The sequence below is a fragment of the Anser anser genome, assembly GCF_964211835.1.
Source record: "Anser anser genome assembly, chromosome: 20".
Taxonomy (NCBI): domain Eukaryota; kingdom Metazoa; phylum Chordata; class Aves; order Anseriformes; family Anatidae; genus Anser; species Anser anser.
Genome location: NC_139741.1, coordinates 5,940,159 through 5,962,600, shown reverse-complemented (window position 1 = coordinate 5,962,600; position 22,442 = coordinate 5,940,159). Strand labels below are relative to the sequence as shown.

The 22,442-nt window shown below is 37.4% G+C and overlaps 2 protein-coding genes across 7 annotated transcripts in view; both read right to left on the bottom strand.

Moving 5' to 3' along the window:
* Window positions 1–455, bottom strand: part of MYO1C (myosin IC) — a 58,863-nt gene extending 58,408 nt beyond the window's left edge. Inside the window, exon 1 of the mRNA XM_083806548.1 lies at window positions 326–455. Within this exon, the coding sequence (XP_083662674.1) occupies window positions 326–400 (75 nt within the window). The 5' untranslated portion in view covers window positions 401–455. The remainder of the gene's footprint in view (window positions 1–325) is intronic.
* Window positions 334–22,404, bottom strand: INPP5K (inositol polyphosphate-5-phosphatase K). Of its 6 annotated transcripts, XR_014574295.1 has the most exons (16): window positions 21,523–21,898; window positions 19,626–19,733; window positions 18,831–18,939; window positions 15,743–15,859; window positions 15,240–15,412; window positions 14,240–14,351; window positions 13,561–13,670; window positions 12,936–12,962; window positions 11,048–11,240; window positions 10,656–10,793; window positions 10,044–10,127; window positions 8,590–8,694; window positions 7,307–7,518; window positions 3,480–3,628; window positions 2,053–2,205; window positions 334–470 (listed from the first exon to the last, which is right to left on the bottom strand). XR_014574295.1 is itself a non-coding variant. In XM_083806568.1 (13 exons), the coding sequence occupies exons 1-13, from the start codon at window positions 22,239–22,241 to the stop codon at window positions 7,420–7,422; spliced, it is 1,410 nt and encodes a 469-aa protein (XP_083662694.1). In that variant the 5' UTR covers window positions 22,242–22,393; the 3' UTR covers window positions 4,756–7,419. The 6 variants fall into 6 exon arrangements, 5 of the variants coding, with proteins under 5 accessions (XP_083662694.1, XP_083662693.1, XP_083662696.1 ...); XM_083806568.1 differs by lacking the exons at window positions 334–470; window positions 2,053–2,205; window positions 3,480–3,628; window positions 21,523–21,898 and adding an exon at window positions 22,207–22,393 and having other exon boundaries at window positions 4,756–7,518; XM_083806567.1 differs by lacking the exons at window positions 334–470; window positions 2,053–2,205; window positions 3,480–3,628 and having other exon boundaries at window positions 4,756–7,518.
* Window positions 22,405–22,442: the final 38 nt, after the last annotated feature.

The window sequence follows — 22,442 nt, the reverse complement described above, 5'->3', positions numbered from 1 at the left end:
CTGAGAGAATGAACACAGCTGGGCCATTACAACAACTCCAGGTTACATCAGCTTTGGTGCACTGAAGGATTTCTACAGGAAATACACTTTAATAATTTCCTAAACTCCCAGCCACTTGATAATAACATTAATTGCTACCAATTTTTATTACAATGAGAAAACTGTTCACAAAACAGCTACCATCACTTCAGCGACCAGTCTTGTAGAAACCCTTTTTTTTTTTTTGGAATGGCATTTCTCAATTCAGCACAACAGTTCCTAAGTTGTTTAGCATGCAACTAACACTAAAAGAAGAGAAAATAGAACAATAGAAAATCAGGCTTACAGTCTTGCGTTCTCCATTGTGACTAACCACACGGATGATTTCTCCCGTAGGAATAAGTTCAATTTGCAGTTCCATCTTTCCAAGGTAAGTTAGTAAATCTCTTTGGAAGAAAACCTCAACTAACTGCAATCTTTGGTTCAGAGCCCTGTGTTGAGAGGAAGAGATGAACCTCTGTATTTATATTAAGTGTAGGTGTGAACTGAAACAACAATTAAGTTCAAGACTAGCTTCCACTAGTTACAATGTGTGAAGACAGTTCCAAGAAACCTAAATTTATGTTCGTATTTATTGCTGCAAACTTTGTTGATGTTCCATTTTGGTCCCAGTGGACTTGGGAAGTCAAGCCACCGCGGGTGCCATTTCATAGGTATTAGCACAAAACAATAATATGACAGACCTTACAAACATACCAAGAGATTTTATTTAGAAAAGGTTCTCCTTCTTCAACTTTAAGGTTTAAGCTCAGTTTAAAGTGACAGAGCAATATTGATTGCTCATGTGGTGACTACAGGAAGTTCTTCAAATTACTCTAGATCTAAATCATTATTTATTGAATTGTTGAATAGCTAACTAATCACGGCAAAGGAAATTAACTTGCACGTTACTGCACAAAAAATCCTACTACAAATATTAGAAAAATAAGCGGGTAAACAAAAACTCTGGTTTAAGTGTAATTACAGCGTTTTACTAAAGTCATGTAATCCATTAAGGCAGCATCTAGACCTATAATCTCCACACACTCCCCTCACAGATGCAGATACCCTGACAATGACCATGGAGAAAGAAGACCAGTCTAAACACCGGGTATTTCAAGACATGCTGTTATGGGACAATTCCATCAATCTTATCTGAATACGCAAGGCTGAGTTTTCAGCTTTACCACAGAAGAATTCCAGATGATACTGCTTGTCAAAAAACAAACCAAACCAAAAAAACAACCAGCCTACGTAGATGTTAAGATTAACAAGCATTTGGCCATTCAAGAGTGGACACAACACCAGTCTGGTCTGTAGCTGAAAAGAAATGGCCCGGCGCCGTTCTGTGTTTCGTATCTGGAATCATTCTTATACTGGCCTTACCTGTTATATAAATTCTTGGACTGGGCCAATCCTGGTTTCCCTGACCACTTACTTTCCAATCTAAGGCTACATTGAAAGAGAGATTTTATCAGATTAAAGAAAAAACCACCACTGTCACTTCCTGAAACAAAAACTAGACCTATTCTCAGTAGCATGGAGCAATAGCGTGTCTATCTTATCTACCCTTCATATATGGAGACGTTACGAAGATTAATAGTCCAGAACGTGAAGGCTGTTTAACTGGAATGATTTGTGACACCGATGCCAGAATTGTTGTTTTTTTTTTTGTTTTGTTTTTTAAAGTGGGCTACAAGTAAATGAGAACAAGAGAAAAAGGGTAGACTAAGCAGAGGCTTTAAAGTGTGCGTGTATTTACCCTATAATTATATGCATAAACAAAATAGAAAAGGAAGGAGAGGAACATGGGGTGATCTTTGCCAATGCCAGGCTTTAGGCTTTAAGACCAGTTACAGTAGAGCATGTATTGATAAACAATGCTGAAACATTTCCCTCCAGGGCTGGTGTCTGTATTTGATAACTTTCAAAGTATGGTTGACAGGTTAAAGTATTATTTTTTCTCCTTCTTTTTGTGATGCTAGCAGATTACTGTTCTCTGAACTCTTCCTATACCCCTGCATTTCCTCTCACCAATTTATGTTCCCAGATCTCATGCTTCTTCTGACTTCTGTATTTTCCTCCGGTGATTCTTCCAACCTGTGCTCCAAATGCTCCCACACGGGTTCTCTTGCTACTTTCTAGACTGCACGAATGAGATGTTCTTACTTTTTTGATAGCAGGGACCTTGTGAGGGGAAGAAGACAGTTGCACTGTAATACAAGAGGTGGGATGTACACATACACACACATTATTTTTCTTAAGTTGAAGCTATTGAACATACAAGCTCAGTATAGTTCCCTTCAGTAGCTCAGTTTCCAGAGTAACTGAAGACAGTTTATACTGCATAGATTAATCAGGTGGCAAGTACCATTGCCTCGGCTGTCAAAGCAGCCACACAAACAGCTTACTGCACGCTGTATGCTATACAACTCCCTGATGTTTGAGTTTGCCCCCTAAAGAAAGGGTTAAAGAATACAGAGACTAGGGAAAGCTGAACATGTAGAAGACTGGCCTCAAACCACTTCTATCTTTACACAGAAATCTTTTTCCCCATTCTCTTTTACTATCAGTATAAAGAAAAAACAGGTATAAGAAAATGAGGATACTACCTGCCTAATGTATGAGTCATAAAGTTAAATAATATTGGTACTCCTGCATTGACGGGCACTTTCTACGATCTCTATATCATGTTGTTAAAAAAATATTGCTTCATTTCAATCACCTTCAAATAGCAAATACCTATATCTAAGGATAGAAAAGGCCATCAGAAATATTCCTGTTAATAATGCAGCGTTCTCAGAAAAGGTATCGTTTCCTCTCTCAAGGAAAACCTAATTCAAGCTCTGTCCAACTGGCCTTTCCACTGCAGTATATTAAGATAAGTTCATCTGAGTGTCACTTGGTGTCCAAGAGCAGAGAAGGAAGTAGTGGTAGTAGAAACAATAGTCTTTATCAGAAGGTATTTTTAGGGTCTAACAAACACGCAAGACATCTTCGAAACATTTCCTGTTTACACAGAGCTGTACTATCTATGTGCAATGATATACTGCGTATCCTGAGGTTGGTTAGGAATCAGAGGTATAAGGAAGTTAAATAAGGCTATACTGACAAACACTCCTCAGTAGACATATTTCATGTTTTAAAATAAATTCTCTAACAGCAGGGAATTGTGAGGTTACCTTTAGAAGGGAGCAATTTGGTAGCAAACGTACGTGAAAAATACAGAAAGTTAAAATATAAAGTATAATGTAAGAAACTTTTCACAAAGAAAAAATATCTCAAATTACATAACCTGTGAAAAAGTCGATTTAGTAGAACCTGTTCTTAAATGCTAAGGAAGCATTTTAAGTGGTTTGAGCATTTTTACAGGGAAAATATTGAAACCAAAGTTTCAGGGAATGAGAAGTGAGAACTCTAACAGATCTAGGGATGCCTCACGAGTAGCAACTGTTACTGACCCCTTTTTTTCATTGTTTCCCTTGGCTAAGACAGCACTCCAATTCTTCTCTTTAACTGTGTTATTGTCAACTGTCATTCATCCAACTCCTCCCCATCAGCCTTTTTTCTTCTATCCAGCTAGAAACCAGTTAAGTCAATTTTGAAGACACTGTGTAATAGAGGAATTGTGGAAACAAATATGCAAGTTAGATTCAAAATACTCTCACCAGAAAATATAGTACTTTGATCACAAATAATACAGACGTCTGTATGGGACAAGACTAAACGTCACCTATATTTCACTGCCTCCCGTTAAAAGGCCTATGCTATTCTACGTTTGAAAGCATTATTGACAGCATAAAAGTAATTTCCAAAATTAATAATGAGAACTAAAAAAGCCTAAATCACAGACAATTTGTCTTACTAAACAAACCAGGCCCCAAGTTGATCAGAGAAGTTCCCAGTGTTGTGAGCAAGAGGAAATACTGAAAACTGGTGATGAGAAGTATTGTGGATAACATTAATATAAACACAAAAACTATGAATCTTCTGTACAGAACTTCATTTAGGGAAGAATTTCCAAAACACAGCTGTATACATCTTCTCAGGGAAAACAAACAACAACAACACAGAAAACCACCACATACAAACTTGTGTTCCTGTGTAAGCATGCATAACTCCACTGGTACAGACAGAGAGTAGAGACAGAAAGGATAGGTCAAATTGAATGAAAGCACGTTCAATCTCCTGAAATAAAGATTTTGAACCAAGCAAGTGCTAAGTTTCTAACAGAAAAAAAAAAATAGTTGCCAACCAAATAAGCTAGTTCTCCTTTGTTACCAACATGTGCTCTGCAATTCAATATTACTGAAATTATGTCCTACGGGTGGAATAAAAAAGCAAGAGGACCTTTTTTTTCCCCAACAGTTTAAACATGCAACTACTTCAAATGAATTTTGTATTAAGATACCTTTTCTAGGGAGGGGGGAGAAAATTCAAAACAGATGCTTACAGCATCATTTAAGTTCATTTAACACTAGCCTCATTTACAGGGGAAAAAAAAGTCTTTTTAGATCAATCTGCTTTATCCAAAAGAAAAGCAGTATTTGCCTTTGGCCTTCTGTTTCAGTCCAAAGCCCTACCACATATGTTATTAGTGACATATTTCCATTCTAAAATACTACTGTATGTGCACATTAAACATCACCAGAGTTTCTTGGAGAAAGGGTACCATGCATGGAATCGATTCTCTCCACCCAAGCCAATGTCTTTGTTCTCAAATTAATCGAGGCCATGTAGAACACTTCACTGCCAGGATTTATTTTAGTCATACATGAAAAGAAAACACATGAGTATAAAAACATTTCCAGTGATCATAACATCCAATCAAAGGTGCTTTTAAAAAAAAGATAAATTTCATTAGAAATTGCATCATTACAGATCATGGAATAGTTTGAAAAGCTACCATAGGTAACAGTAGTAAACAAAACTGCTACTGTGTGCATAATCTTAAAGAAGTATACAGTTCTGTGCAGCATCTTCCTAACACACGATCAGATTCAATTGCAGCTGCTGTGGGCATTTTCAGTGAAGTCCTGTGGTGCAAAGGATTAGCTTACAAAATGCAGCTTCTGTCTCCAGTGATTGAGAGAGTTATCAGTTCTCATACAACATTAAGGAGCTTGGGTTTCTCGCCCATGTAAAGCGGCTGTATGGCTCCCCCTCTGAGCTGCTCGTGAATGGCAGATGCACCCTGATTAGAAGAAACTGGATCTTGGTCCACAATAAATCACCAGCTATGGTCTGGAATTCAAAGACCACAGCTCTTTGAGCTCTCCATGGGAATCTCCTTGCATGGAGTATGGTATTACAGTTACACAAGAAAAAACAGAAACATTAACGACTCAAAACCTGCAAGTTATTTGCACTTCAGTAGGGATTTGTCTGATGCTGTAACTGCCATGAAAAGTCACACATCTGAAAGATTTAGTGCAACACAAATTCTTGTAAGACTGCTACAAATGTGAAAATGGTTTCTAATATTGTTCCAAAGTATAATAGGAATGTCAACTGTAAACCTTAAGGCGGTTTTAATCCATGCAATGAACACAGGATCTTTCTGAACCTGCCCTCCCTACTTACAACTGGAAATATTTCCCAATACTGAGCATTAGTTGAGATACAACTAACTGAAATTTACAGAGGCTAGGTGCTCTTAAACCCCAAACTGCAACAATCTAACCAGTTCACCCATGTTAAAGTTTCCACAATATACAAAGACCCTGGGACCCCAGAAGGTTTTTTATACAGTGAATGACATAAGGAAGCAATTGAGAAAGAAATTTCACATCCAGGTGTACACTTCCTATCGCAAAAGAATCCTAACAGAAATAACTAAGACTATAAGAATAAAATAGAAACCACTCAGTTCTGAAGCAAAATAAACACACCACCAGCAGCATCCTTTGCTTCATTCTTCCACTTGAGCCAAATTTTCTCTTTTCCATCCATAACCAACAAGACAGTGATTAGCAACTAACTTTACTTACCATACACAGTAGGTAACTCAAAGCTGTGTCTAGAACATGGAGACTAACAAGTGCTCTTTTCTGTCACTGAAATCTGAGATTCTGTGGAATGGTGGTATCTCTTCCAAATCCTTTCCAAAGACCTCCCTTTCCTCATCAACCAATAAAACCATTTCTAAAGCTAACTACCTTTCAGGTTTTTAAAAGTACTTGATCTTTCTTATTCTACCTCCACCCTCAAGTGCACAGGATACATTCAAGTCTAAGCACCACTAGGAAAAGAAATTTTGCAGACTGATTGCTAGAAGTGAAAGACTTCCACAATTTTTGGTAGCACAGATTACGCTATAGAACAAAACTCGTTCCACTAAATTTCCCATTTATAATTCATGTCACTCTGTAGTATGTGTAACAATAATGTAGCCTAATAGTATCAGGGATGAACTATGTCTTTAGCTTTATAAATATGATACAGCAGAGAAGAGGCAGGGTTAGCACGTTCAGTAGCTCTTTGCCAACAAGTGCTTTATGAGCTATGAACTGCCCACCTATGCTAAAGCATTTCTCAAATGAAGCTATTGCTTCCAGAAATTTTGAGATTCTGCTTAACTCCGAGCCAGGGACCAACATAAAAGTATTTTTACTTTAAAAAAAAAAAATAATCAGAGGGAGAAAAGGCATAGGCAAATTGATGAACTGTTTTGTAAAAGAAGAATCTACCCCCAAAACAAAACAGGAAAAGTGTGTTTCAATAAAAGTATCTCAATCTGGAAAAATTAGAAACGAAAAATCAGAAATGAAAAATCTTACAAACAGGTATCAGCAAGGCATGAAGAAAAAGGATGTACTACAGAAGGAAAATTTACACGCTCCAAATATTATGTTTTTCTGTGACTTATTACCACATGTGTTTCCCAAAAGGTACTTAGCTTACATTTAAAAGTCAAATATTTTTTTTAAAATAAGCTAGATAGCTATATCTAATAAATAATTTTTAAATAACTTCATTTAAACTAAAAAACTTGAAATCAGTGATTAAGTGGTTACAGCTTAGTGAATATTGTATTGTAAATAAAAATATCCTCTGCAAAAAAAAAAAAAAAGAAACAAAACAGTCCTAAAAATCTATTACAGAATGCAACTTACTCAGGTTAAGTCACTGGATTAAAAGCATCTATCATCTTAAATCACACAGCATTCATTAGGTGCTGTTTTTTACAGTTCCTATCTAATGTAAGAGTTACTCTCACTGTATCAGTAAAAATGCTTCCACAATAAATTACCTTCTATGAGCTTACACAGTTCCCAAACAGCCCTACCTGTCTTACTTGCACTGCCTTACTCCATCTTCTAAGAGTAAAAGCTTATAATCACTAAGACATAAAGAATCATCTGACGCCTGAATCAGGACCACTGAATGCCCCTTCTGACTTCAGAACTCATTATGCGATTCCAGATTGTCAGGTGTTTGCATCCAACTGTTCTCTTCCTGTGCCAGATCCTTTTCTATTAATGTTCTATTTGGCTGAATCTAGAAGAAAAACAATAGTTAAAAAAATAAGAAATAGGGCAACACAGTGTTTCTAAATACTATCAATATACCATCATATAAAGATATGCTGCATACTTGATAAAAAATAATTAAAAAAAATGCATATATGCAGAAATTATGAAGCTTTACAAATCTATTAAAACATTAATAAGATAAAAACATTAAGCATCATGGAAAAAGAAAGGTATCCTATAAATGACCTAGTTTATTATATTTATATGGTGTGTTGTATTCACACAGAAGTGACAACTATGCTGCAGAGTTTGTAGCAGATTTTAAGCTCAGAGACAGCTGAAATACTGGACTCTGTAATACTTTTTACCAATAGATAAGAAAAAGATGAACAGTATCACTGAGGTTTACCAGCCAGCTCAGCAAGTTTCATTACTATATCTCTTACGGTAACAGAGTGTCACAGCCTTCTAAAACCCCCTTCATCCAACAACAACATAGAACTTCATTCCAGCCATCCCACAACACGTTAGCATGGCAGCAAGGGAAATAACTCACAAACAAAATGATTTTGGCAAAGAGAAGCGACAATTGGTCACTTCATCTGCTCTGTAAAGGTTAAGTTAACCTTCCGGAAATTAAACAAAGCCTGTTAAACAAATAACTTGAATTCCAACTGCCCTGTCTTTCCCTAATTTAAGTGATACAGGAAGCACTTCCGTGCAAACCTGCCACAGAACGGAGCAGAAAAAGTTCACTCACGATCTGTCAGAAACTTGGCAGCATTTGAGTTCTCATCTTTACGGAAAGCAGGGACCTAACTGGCAGAGCATGAAGTTCCAAAAAAAATGAAAGATGAGAGAGAGCTGCCTTATTTCATTAGAACAACGTGCTGCAATAATAGCTACTTAGAATCTTTTAGAATATCAGCAAATTCTTCTACTGGCTGTTAGCCAGCACATACCCTTTTTTGCAATTACTGCTGCTGCCATCTCCCGTGGAATTAACCCAGTTGCACACACCTATGTTCAGATGCATATGAAAGCAAAAGAAGTAAAAATCCCAGTCAAAGTTAATCAAAGCTTCCAAATGTATTACCTGAAAAGGCTGGCTGATACCAACTATTGCCTGCAAATTATTGCTGTAGTAACACAGCAAAAATTCTCCTCCTGTATCAGGTATTTCTGCAGCACTCATGTAAATCTGTCAACAAAAATAAGAACAGGGGCAAAGGGTAATTTCCACAGAGAAAACAACTTTCAAAAAGTAGTCTCTGCCTTTCAGGAAATCATAAAATTCAGTACTTGCTGCTTATAAGCAAATTTTTAAACATAAGCTAAAAAGGATGAGCAAAGAAATAATTCAGGAAACCATCTGAAAAGCCAGGAAGAGAAAAGTGAATATCCTTCACCATGTTAGCAAGCTGCCTTGGTTCAGCAAGATGTGAGAAGAAAGAGTTGTTAGAAGGGAAGCGGCAAGGCCACACAAGCAGCAAGGAGGGAGATGAACTGCCTCCTGGTGGCAATGACCAGGTGTTACATGAAACAGCCACACCACCTCCGTTTTGTACTATCCTAAGGACTCACGGATCCTGAACTGCAGCCCACAATACCCTGCTACAACAACGTTAACAGTGCTTAGATTTTTAAGCTTAGTAATATGAACGCATGATGCCAGAGAAATTTTGAGAGTCAGAATACTGACTCTCGAGTACAAGACAATTTGTGCTCTTGTTATAAACTTGATGTTAACCTCTAACAAGAAACAACCGCTTTCCATTATTGTCTGGGAAGTCTCATCCATCTTTCCACTTTGCCCCTGAAATTAAATTTAAATTCCTGTTTGTTCAGCAAAATACCTCTGGAAACAGGTCATTTGTATGCAAAATAGTTTTTTAATTATTTTTTAAATTTATTTTTATTTATTTATTAATAATATAAATATAAATAATTAATTTATTATTTTTATTATTTATTTATTTATTGTTATTTTTTTAAATTGCTTTGTTATCACAACTAGAAAGCTATTTAACAGAGCAGTTTTTAAAAAGAGGCCAAAACACTTAGCAGCCAAAAAGAAGAAAAGTCTAAGAAGCACTAATCTGTAGCTGTATTTGACATCTGGAACTGGAACCAATTGTGTTAGTCAAATTAAAGTACGTACAGTTGTAATGAAAAAATCATAAAATAAATATTTAAGATACATTGAGAAACTTTGACAATCAGATGAAAAAATGGCCAGTTACATATTTCAGTGGCAGAAATAGAACAAAATAAAAATGATTGTAGCCTTTAATAAAATCAAAAGAGACTACAGGCATAATTTTTTTCATCAGTTACTTTAAGGCACATGATCACACCTGAGAACATATGCTGGACTATCTGAAAATTAAAACGACTTAGAAGAGGTATTTTAAACAATAATATCATTCCCAGAAAGGTTTGACTGGGAAATTGGAGGAAACAAAACCCAGAAGAAGGGGATATGGAACAAAGAGATCCTTGAATACTGCTCTGTAAGAAACTACAGTAGAAAGAAACAAATTGGCTTACTTGTTTGCTGTCCTTGTTAGAAGAAATTTCATCATCTTCTACCCAAGCATAAGTAACATAGTCATTCACGTGCCTGAAAGCCACCTGCAAAGAGAGATGTGAACCATCAGCTTTCTGGAGGAAACAAAAAACGTATCACATGGAAAACTCAAAGATGTGAGAGGCATGGTTATACACTGCAGCAGTTAAAATACTTTACATTTAGGATCAAAACATTTTGGGGCTGGCACATATCTTTAATTTCTAAGAGGGAGGGAATGCCTGTTGTCACACCCTTTCACTGACTTCCTTTCATTTGTTCTCTCTCCTGCATAAATCTTTTGAACCATAAGCATTAAGGGAAGGCAATTCCATTTCACAGCTTCTGACAACCATTTTACTCATGTACATCACCACATTATTTTAGCAGAGAATTAAAAGAATGTGTAAAAGTTCACAGTCATCTTGAGAGGCAACTAAACTCTCACATACAGGAACTACCAGCAATCAAGAATACAAGACTATTTTGGAAAGTTTTCCACTAGCAAGAATCACAATATCCTACGCCAGAAGACTATCTCTTCCTGTCATGTCCACCATCTTCATTAAAGAGCCACGATGCAGGAATGTTACCTTAAAGAGTCCAATCCAGTCCCAAGCGCTGCTTGGGAATTCAGGCACTGCACAATAGCGGATTAGAACATCATGCTCTGCACTCCACTCACCCTCAGGATTCAGAGTGATCAAAGGATCTGTTAGAAGAGGCTTCAGCTAGAGAGAGAGAGCAAAATTTAAAGTCAGGCAAGTCTGTTTTTGTTTTTCTTTCAGTTATTCTTTTTCTATTCTCTGCCACACCTGCTGCAGTACTCTTAAACAAATGGAAACAACCTGAAAGCAACTTGCTGCCTTCACTTTAATCAGAAGGAAACACAGAGATTAAGACTTACAATGTATAGAAAAACAGCTTCTGTAAGGCAAGACTTAGAAAAACAATTTTCTTTTTTAAACAACAAGGGGGACATCACCTCAAGCCCAAAAGTTCCTGTAACAGGTTTGTGATCGCTGATGCCGTAGCTCATATGACTGATATAGTTATTCAACGTAACAGAAATTGTTTGTTCTTCTTCGGAGAATTCGCCTTCTTTTGATGCATGCTGGCAGAGATTTTTCACTCTCCAAAGAATTCTATCAGTCCATGCTGGCTTCCTTTTCTTCTCGCTACACAAATGAAAGTATAAAAGTGAAATGAGAAGAAAAAACAGTTGCGAAAAGCTAAAAATAGTGTGCAAAATCTACTCATAGTTGAAAGGCTGTCAGATGCATATTAATATAAGAAGGTAATCATATCCAAGCTTCATTTTACAGCTCTGTTCAACATGCTTTACCACCATGGATTCCTCAATTTGAATGCAACTCCATGTACTGGAGATAAATTTCATAGGTTTCTGAGAGAGGAGTAAAATGAATGGGAGAAGGGCATTCCAATGGGTTAGTCAGCTTCGTACAGGAAATGATACTTTCTCCTAATACACTCCATAAGAACATGCAAGAACGTTGAGATGATTCAACAACTGCCCTAAGCTTCAAATGTATGGTCAGTCTGAGGAAAGGGGCATAAACTTAAGGAAGATGTGGGAAGAGTCTGAATGGTATTTGAAACTATTGAAAAATTTTGAGAACAAGTTTACTTTAAAAACTGAATTTGGACAAACTTAGGTAACTTATATTAATCACATGTGACACAGCAATACTTTCCTCTAACCTGCACTAGTCTGTATTCCAAGTCTGCACAAGCCATTGCTGTCCCATAACAAGAGGCTATAAAAATCCCGTAATCAATAAAATTGTGCCTGTGACTGTACTGTATATCAAACTGCAATCATAATTCAGAGTTTCCTTTTATACCATATCAATAACAACAGAAGACATGAGCCTTCGGTGGTTCTCTCTGTAGTGGGAGGAAGACTTAACAGCAACTCTCTGTATGGATGTATCACTTCAAATTGAAATGGAGAAAAGATCATACCCTATGGAAGAGGAATTAGAATGGACTAGATTGAATCATAAAAGTTAATGAGCAGGATGTGTAAGGAAAACTGTCAGTTTAATATCAAAATCATCACAAACTGGGAATGCCATTTAGTTCAATATTCAACATATTTTTGTTTTACCCCTTCCCATATACAAGTCTGACTCACCTTTAATAAGGTGGAAAGATTTTAAATGACTAAGGGGCTATATCCCGCTCACTCCAGTAATTACATAAACCGACAGAAATCTTTATGAGCTGCCATATGTCTGCTCTGCTGTGCAAGAAAATATCAAAAGAACAGCTTAAGTTAATACACTCAGTATTTTAGAGAAAATGGCACACTAGGTGGGAAAGAAAAACTCAAAATCCACATAGAAAAAGCATCAAAATGTGAAGCACACTTTTTGGGGATGCTCAAAAGACCCAAGTGTCTTGAGATCTACTGATCATGCCCCCAGTCCAACCAGAATACCTCTGGTAGCAACAGCAGAAAGCACACGGTATGCATAAGCATACATTCTGTTCTTTAAGTAAGCCAACACAGACTATTAGGCTGTGAATCATCCTTAGAATTTCTAGGTTTGGATTTTTATGGATATTTTTTTGTTAACTGGATTTATCACCAGTCCCAGTATCTAGCTTTATGCTCAGTTAGAGAGCAAAAGGTCTTTGGATCCAAACGAATAAAGTTCCAAGATTAAGTGCAACAGCAGAGTAGATAACACTACAGCTTTCAGACAGGTTCAGAAAATCCTGAAGAAAATCAGCTGTCATCTGATTTTCAAATATTTCACAAAAATCAAATCAAAAGCTCAGAAGGAGCATTGTTTTGATTCTGAAATATTTACAAATCTATGAAATCCAGAAGGTTATCTTCTTACTTAAACCAAAACAGGGACTTCTGCTCTCTGGAAATAAAGAAAAAGATCAGTACAAAACCCCTGTTTGGACAGAAACTTGTCCTTCTCTTGAAACATAAGATTTATATTTAACAACAAACTTCAGTGCCAGAGAAAACCTTTGGAAACTTAAGCTACTCCATTTTACAACTTAAAATTATTTACAAAGACACATTTGCATTTATTTTCAAATGCAAGCAGTATCAAATAAAATGCTTACGTAGAGAAGGCAAACAAAAAATGCAGATGATTACTCTCTTCCTTTTTGCTTATTTCTGATAATCAAAGGATGATTATAGTATTAAAGACAAAAAAAAATTAAACAAGTACTAGTTTATCCTGTTAGTCTAGTCTTTCCAAAAAGAAAGCTGGGCTTTCTTTTTCACTTTTTTCACTCTTTTCACTTCTACTCCTCTCGTGCAAGCAGCAGGCTCAGGCTTCTTCAGAAATGTTCAGATTTGTCCACTGAATGAGCCTATTAGAATAGCTCAACAGCTTCAGTTAACTAGCACGTTCAGGAAATTTAAGTTTGTTTAGCAAAGCTATATATTACTCAAGTACCATGTTGTAATACTCCATGTCTGAACAAATCTTACTGCGCTTTTACCTTGTATCATATACATCTGAATAAAGGTCAAACTTGTAGGTGGGTTTAAACTGCAGAGGACCCTCTATGAATTCCTGAAGAAATGCTTCCTTCTTTTTTGCCATATTTAACTGCAGAAATAAAAAGCAACTTTTAGTTACATTTAAAAATCGGAGCTTAAAAGTTAATTGGGAAAGGAACAGAGAAAGCATTTTCCAAGAAGAATTCAACATCTCAGTCAGTACAAGATGTTTGGAAAAGTAAATTCAGAAGTGTCTCTTTGTTACTGCCAGAACTCTTGACACAATCTATTTAAAAGTTTTGTAGCAGTTCTAATCAAATGCCAGAATAAGAGTCTCTTAAAAACAATTCTTGGGAGCAGAAAAAAAGGAGGAGAAATTAATGTGAGAAACAATTCACAAGCCATGAAGTTCAAAGAAAGCTTCAGTAATACACAAGCACTGTAAATGAGTAAGAAATTAAACTAAAGAAGAAAAAGTTTGTAATTAATTGAGGTTTATGACTGAGAAATGAAAGAGCAAACAGATAGATCTGTTCCACCTCAAGACTACTCTGAATTTGTGTTTTTAATAGAAATGAGAAACTCAAGAACTAATGTTAATTACTACGGTGTTTTTGTATTAATTTAAAAATAATAATAAAAGTAATTTAAAAAACACAACTAATTAATACAACATACCTGGTCCTTTTCCCACAGCAAATTGTAACGCTTGTTATTTATTGATTCTCGGACAAAATGTATGCCATAATCTGCTATCCGGAAGTTCAAATCTCCAAACCAGAAGAGAATGCTAAAAAAAAAACAAACCAAAACAAACAAACAAACAAAACACACACAGGCAGAAGGTTTGTAGAAATTCATTAACTCACGAGGGAAGAATTCAACAGGCACTATCAAGAAAATGAAACACATTAAATAGAAATATCAAACACATACTAGGACATGAAAACTAATGATTTGAAAGCTGTGTCACATATATTTACATAATTTTAATGAAGTTATTAACTATTAAATCTAGAATAGATATGAAATATCACTTTATCTGGCCTGGTAGTTTTATGGGTAAAAAAAAAAAAAAAACATCTAAAACATTTTGTCTCAACTCATTTTTAAATAGTTCTATTATAATCCTTAGACTCCAGCATTACGTGGGGAATTCTCACATGAAAACAATGAAATATACAAATAATTTAATAAAAAAATGTTGAAAGAAATGGCGAGACACTTGAGGTAAGCGTAATTCATATAACTACAGAAATCATCAATCAAGGATTTAAAGGCAGAGAAGCCCTCAGCTAGATACTAGAATTTTAACAGGAATAAAAACATCCCAAAACATAACAACACAAATCTCCTCCAAAAATGGGAGGAAAATAAACATTTAATAGTGATCTAGACTATTTTTGGTATAAATGAGCTTTAGCTTCTAAAGCTCTCCAGCCTCTGGCATTTGCAGCCTCTTCTCTTCAGGATTGGAAGAGAACAGTCTGGCAAAACAGACTTCAGCCCTTCAAGTCAGCTTTTTCAGCCTGGCCTCCCAATATTCAGGATTAATGCTGAAAAGGCATTTAAAATAAAAACGATGCATAAAAACTCCAAAACCCAAACTCTTTGGTGCATGAGTCTACCATTTAACAGATAAAAACAATACAGACAAAATAGAGTCAGAACAACTCACTCATGGTCCAAGGTACTTGGAATATTCTCTCCTTCAAACTGTATTTCCAGAATTTTTTCGAAGTCATCCAATCGTTGCTCCGTGTTCTCCATGTGTGCTGGCAAATGGCAGTTTATGAAGCAAACTGTATGACCATAGAGGGACATGCGAATGGTGACTCCTCCTTTATTCCCCTGGAACACAGAAAATTAATGTTCTCTAAAACCACAGTCAACAACTGCAAACACAACAGTTAATAACATCTAAAAAAATTAAATCTTGCTATTTAGATTTTAATTAATACAATTTCTTCCTACATAGGTTGTTGTATATCAGCTAATAAACTGGTAAAATATTATGGTCTGTGCTACACTTTTGCATACCAGGTTCAAACAACTGAGTCTCACTGCTTATTCATTTTTAAGTAAGCCATATACCCTCTCTCCCACCACAAAACCATTTAGAGGCACACAGCATCATAAGCACAAGTAACCAAGGCAATCAAATCTCAGTTGTTTCTTTACCCAGTATCCATATAGGCCCGTACGTGTGTAGTGGGTATGAATGTCCCGGATGAAAGGAAGGTGGACGTGCTTCACAAAGATCAGAAGTAGCAGTCCCTGCATGCGAACGGAGGAGAGCTGGAAAAAGATACAAAATGGTCGTTTCCAGAGAGCAATTTGGAACTCCTTGGATGTACTTCACAGGAGCTGTTAGGTAAGGAATGCCAGAGCAGAAATCATGCAATCCCTTTGCCAAGCCTGGCATCAGTACTGGGACATCGTACATGCAGACACATTTCAGTGCTGTGAAGCATATGTTCCTACGGTAGACTTATTCATAAACAAATTTTTGATGAATCTCTTAATTAACATTAGTGTATTATATTGCAAACTTGAGGTTGACCCCAAAATGTACTTGTCAAAACATTTCTAAAGACCTTTATTCTTCCTCACTAGCCTCATTTCTCTCTGAGCATCCTGTTCATGAAGAACCAAATCCTTCATTTTTCACCTGTTTTATAATACTGCACACCTACAAGTTCTCTGACAGAAGCAAATTTTTCAAACTGCAACATCCTTCGGCACATAACTGGTCACTCTAAATCCTATTACAATACCTAACAGGCATGGCAGTTGCTTCTAGGCATCTGCAAAAACAGCAAGCTGTAAATAGGAGTATCTTAGTAGCCTGTTATTCCTTTAAAAAATGATGTACTGAACACTTCCAAAGCAAAGATGCTCATATAGCACATTAGATGCTATTTCAGCTTCAAGATACATTTAAGGTATGTTTGGTTCAGGCTTTCTTTTTTTGTGAAGACAGTCTAACGAAGACGATTGTCAAAATTTATGAATTTTAACTTTATGTTGTCCCTGGCAAAAGACACAAAACTCAGCATTTGTTTTAATGATAATGATTCAATTTAAAATGCACATTGAAATTGTTCAGTTTTGAGTTGGATGAACTTAGAGAAAGACTACATAAGAATAAAAACCATTATTAACACTGACTATAGAACTGCAGAAGTATATCAACTGAGCCCAAATTTTACTATAGAATTCCTTCACTCTTTGCCTCCGCATCTACACAGTTAAGTGATTTGAGAATACACGTTACCATTTTCATTGTCCTTGAACCCAATAAAATACTAAACAGTGTACTGAAATGATGAATCACAGTTACTAGATAACAACTATTTGTATCCAATGAGACATTATTCTCCTTTCCAAAATTTTGTTAAATGATATACAGTATCTTTCAGTCCCTTTATAGACCACATTGAGTAAAGAGAGACCTGGTCCAGGAGCTCAACTCTTCCTGTTTTCCCAAGTCCAGGGTCTATTTGCTACATTTAAATCTGCCCTGTGCTGTTCCCCAGACATTTTTCAAGATCTATAGTTGACTATGACACCTCTTCGCTCTACAGGTCTTGAGCATCAAAAGACAACGGACCTCTCCTCTGCCGGAACTAGTGTAACTTACACCGATATGTAGTGCCCAATTAAGTAAAAACCTTTGATAGAGGGAATGTAATTCTGTTTATTGTGAAACAACTGACCAATCCCAACCAACCTCACTCTGTGGAAACAGACCCTGTTATTGAGGGGACAGGATGCCCAAGGATGACTAATAGCCCCTTACACCCAACCTCGTCACAGTTCAGCACACAACAGGCGACTGCTCCTCTCTAAATCAGCCAACTTCCCAGATGAGTCCTAGCGTGATCTCTCCTAACTGCCTGTTTTGATTTTGACCTGGCCTGCCAGTAACATGAAAGACATGTCAATGACCTAGTTCTCCTCTCATTATTAGAGCTAATCCAGTCCTGCTGAAAACCATTAGGTGGCAGCATGCATTCCTCAGTGTGTCCAAAGTGCTGCATTTATAAATTAGAATTCAAGATCAACCATGCATGCCACTGGGAATTCTATTTAGCTGCACACACGTCCTGAACATCAGCCTGCAGATGGATTTTGAATCGCCATCAGCAGTGACTTACGCTAGAATGAACTATGCTTTTTTCCTTTTTTATTAATTCCCAATAGGTTCTTTGTTTTGTTTAATTACAGTTAAAAGAATTGCATAACTACTGAGTCTGATTAACATGCAGATAATAAACTCAGCAAAATTACCCTGAAACAATGCCCAATTTAGAAAACCAGTAAAACATTCAAAAGGCTTTTAATATCTACTTATTAGGGAAATTCAGGATATCCTCCTACATTACTATTCCCATTACCAAAACAGCCAGTACTTTAGCTGACCTTATGCCCCATGTATTACCAAAAAATCCTGCCATTTAAGCTACCATACGATGTTCTAGGTCTTCAATTGAAATAAAGTCTTCAGAATGATCTGTATACCGTGCTAAAATCCCATTTTACATATATGTAATCTATTTTCACCTGAAAATAAGTTGAGGGGAAAAAAAAAAGAAGAAACCTTACCAATCTTAACGAAAATCACTGCCATTGCTTGGGACAGTTATAGTGAAAGCAGGTACTTAAGCAGACTACCTTAGAAGCATCACAATACACTTCCCCAATACTGCACAGAGCAAAAAAAATTTCTACAAATAAGAGAGAGATAGAGATATTGTGGCCACAGGAAATACGCTGTTGAGTGTTATGTTTACATCACATTTAATTTTGAGTAAACTTCATGACTCTGTTCCTTGAGAATGTATTCTCATTATGACAGGAGTGTTTATTTAATTCATCATATGCTTCTACAGCAATTAAACTGGCCATTGCCAGTGCATCTGAACAACTTCTCACTGTTTATCAGCTGGGCTTCCATCAAAACTTCCCAACTGTTCCAAAATGAGAAATGAATAAATTTAAAGTTGAATTTTTACTGCTACAATTAAGCAGATTATTAATAATAGAGAACATTTTTAAATGCCTTTATTAATAAAGCAAGAAAACACAAGTGTGTCAGAGAATTATTGCTAACATTCACCTACATATGGAAATGACTAATACATGCAAAAAACACCAACTTATCGTCTATGGAGAGGAATGAGTTTGAGACAAAAATATGCATAAATGGAGCTAGAGAAGATGTTTTCCTTCACTGCTGTAACATTTGTGAAATGTAAACAATTACCTTGATATACCCCAATGGAGACAACACAGTCATGAAAAAAATGCTCCAGGGATCATCAAATGCCAAGTCAGACAAAAAATTTGTGATTCTTGAGTTCACCTCCTGTAAACTGAACACATCAAGATTACTCTCCCCGTACCACCTGGTTTTGACAGAATTCATATAACCTTATCAGAACGCAGATCACAACAGACCTCTCCCAGCATAAAGTCTAAAGTTTCTTACTGCTGTTCTGTTTCTCAATTGTAAGCGGTTTAACCCATCCACAGGTCTACCACAGTGAGAAAAACAAAGTTAAAGGAGCTTATAAACACCAAGTCAGTTTAAAGTTGAAGTCTGTTTAAGGCAACGTTAGGATATATTATAACAAATAACATGACTTTCAGGTCTTCAAAAATTTCAATTGAGTTTGGAAAACATGTCGGATTGTGCCTAATGACCTTGCAATTTTTTTAAAACACACTGAAGTTCGGATAACTTTCATATCAAAAGGAATATGCTCTATGTGCCAACAAAGAAAAACAGCAGCCAAAATACGTTTTGATTTGTGTGCTTAGAAAAAAGTTATTCTCTAGTGTATCATGAAACAACAAAAAGGAGAGAAGATTCTCTTGCTATAAACCATCTCTGTTCTAAGTCACTAATTCTAGTCTTCACCTTCTGCTAAGTTTAGTATTAAACCACCTTCTGGGTGGCAACTCACACTGTACAGTCTTCCCGAAACCAACAGCAAGCTGCTGAAACTTTGCAGTTTTGCAATAGACTTAAAAAGCAAGTTCTTGAACTTATACTTACCCTATAACATACATATCCATAGTTGGGCCCAGTGAGTTGAGCTGAAGTAAACTAGTGACATCAGGAGGTGGAGAAGCTGTGCCCACATTCCAAGTAACTAAGTGCAGTCTACAAACAAACAGACAAACAAAATCATACAAAACCACTGCTAAAATTTAAAGATGAATAGGTAACCCTACAAGCACCTACTTTCCCCACAGGATTTCTATCTACAGAAAATAAAGATTTTCTGTCACTATTCATCAATCTGAAATCTGTTTATTGGCTTGCATTAAAACCAAACCAAAAAAAACCAAAACACAAAACCAATCAACTAGAGGGAGCAAAACCTGAATTCTTGCCACTTCTCCTTCAGCTTTTTCCCCCAGATAAGGAAAGCTTCATCTAGAGTGCGAGACACTTCTTCATGAATTTCATCATCTGAGCTGATATCCTCTACACAAGCCATAAGTTGGGCCACGCGTTGACGGAGCTGCAAGCGGCTGCTGGACCCTGTGCTGCTGAAACTCGCGGACCGGCTGCGGAGGTTGTGCAGGCTTTCTAAATCATGTAGGGAGAGGGCTGCTGAATCTTCAAATGCATCTTCACTACCGAAGGATGCCATTTGCTCAAAAGAAAAGAATAACTATGCTCTGAAGAACTATCCCATTCAAATCCTGAGTACAAAAGAAACAGATGGCTAAGGGTCTTCCAGATCAGGTTTTCACTCATGTGAAATTCAGCATTGCTTCTAATGCAAAAGGACAAAAGTAGATGCGGCAATGCTGAAAAAAAACCTGTAGCATTACCACCACGCTCAATAGCTTGTTACAAAAGCTGCAACCACATCCTACCTCACACACCAAATTGTTTCTTCCTAATAGATTTAATGTGGCTAATTCTGTAAGCTCACGATTTAAAAGAAGTTATTGTTGGTTTGAATCAATCATGTGCCTCTGTGCCTCTATCTGCAGGTTAGTGGAAACGTAATCTCCAGCTTCCAATCGTACAAGTACATAGTTTTGACCAAAAGCAAGCAAACCTGCTGTCCCCTTAAGCACTATCAGAAACATTTATATGCCATAGGACTTGTCTATTTATATATATATATATTTTTAAGATGGTGATTTCAGTATCAGAACTTCTAAAAATGGATTTGCTTTACCATCAATCTTGTTACATGTCAGCCTTAAAAAACACTAAGCTGTTAATTTTCCATTCATCTTATTGAACCCTGCAAACACTGCTGGATAGCTAAATAATGAAACTTACCACTATACCCCTTATGGCAATATTTTTATGCCTCAATCAACTGCCTAATCAAGGTGACACACGATATATGTGGAAGAGATGGAAAGTGACCTTGCATCCCACACAAACTCAGTGATCCACAAAAGTCTGCATGCTGCAGATCTCACTCTGCCATCAAAGAGAGATACCACCTGGGAACTCCCCCAGTTAATAACTTCAGACAATTATCTGAGAAAACAAAACTGAATTAATATCAATTGTTATTGACAGAAATTAAGTTCCTCAAAGTGCCCAGTTTCCACACTACTAATGAGAACATGAGTAAAGGCTGCAGTGCTAGAACTTACACCAAAGGAAAAAAAATATTTGTACAAATTACAAGAACATCCTTGAATGAAAATTCAGTTTCACTGCAGGTCACAACTACATCTGCAACAAAAACTTAATAGTGAGGAACGCAAATGAACCTGCAAACAACCTTTAGCATTACACAACCCTAAAGCCCTACAGATGCTCCCTACTACCTCACAAGACCCCAGAGGCACTGCCCACAGTGAGGAGGGAAGGCTGCAGCGACCCCAGTTTTCACCTGATACCACAAATCCTTCACCAAAGGAACAGTACAGTACTGCCCAAACTATTACGGAGACTTTCAATAGTTACGTACTTCGGTGCCAAGCACACCTTCTGCAAACACACTCTACAAAATGAGCAAACTATTGAGGGCATTTGGTGTCACTGATCCCTGCAACGATCAAACAGCAGAGAATTCTTTATACTATGGTAATGTGGCTGTAAGATCTGTGAGTAAATGTTTCTGTTTGGTTGTTGTTTTTTTTTTTTTTTAAACTATTTTTCCTGTTATAGACAGCTATTCAAATCCCTTTTACGTAGAATATTTATTCAACCAAATGCGTGCCGTCACCGGTTGTGCCACCACAACTTATCTTCAAAGAAGTCGCAACATAAAAAACAACGTTAAGAGCAGAAGCTAAAGATCTACTCGAGCTCTTCCCTCCTCACGAGTTGAGAATTTAAGACACCTGACATGTTACCAGCAAGCGCAGTGGGTTTTTGCCCTCATTAAACGCTAAGTAGGTCTCCCAAAAATCCCCAGGACCCAAACAATACCCACTGAGGCGCGCCGGGCACCACGGCTTTCAGCCCAGAGAATCAGCTTTTCTTCCCTATTTCATGTGACCACGTAACCTCGCCAAGCAGCCTAACACCCCCGGTAATGAGCAGAACCGCAGGTTTCGCTAATTCTGAGGTAATTCCGCAAAGCCTCCCCTGTTTTCTCTCCATCCCCCCGAGAAGCCGCGCTCGGTCCCGCGCCCCCCCCCCCCCTCACCTCAGTCCCCTCAGCGCCGGCCCCGCGGGCTCCATCCCCGCCGCCACGGCTCCAGTCAGGGACGCGCAGCAGGGGGGGCACGGGGGAGCCCCCGGCCTCGCCCTCGGCCTCCCTCCGGCTGCCTCCCTCCCTCCTCCTCCCTCCCCTCAGCCGCCGGGCGGCCGTTGCCGCGCCCATCGGGCCCCGTGACGGGGCGGGAGCACGGGGAAGGGGCCGCGGCGACGCCGCCAGGCGCC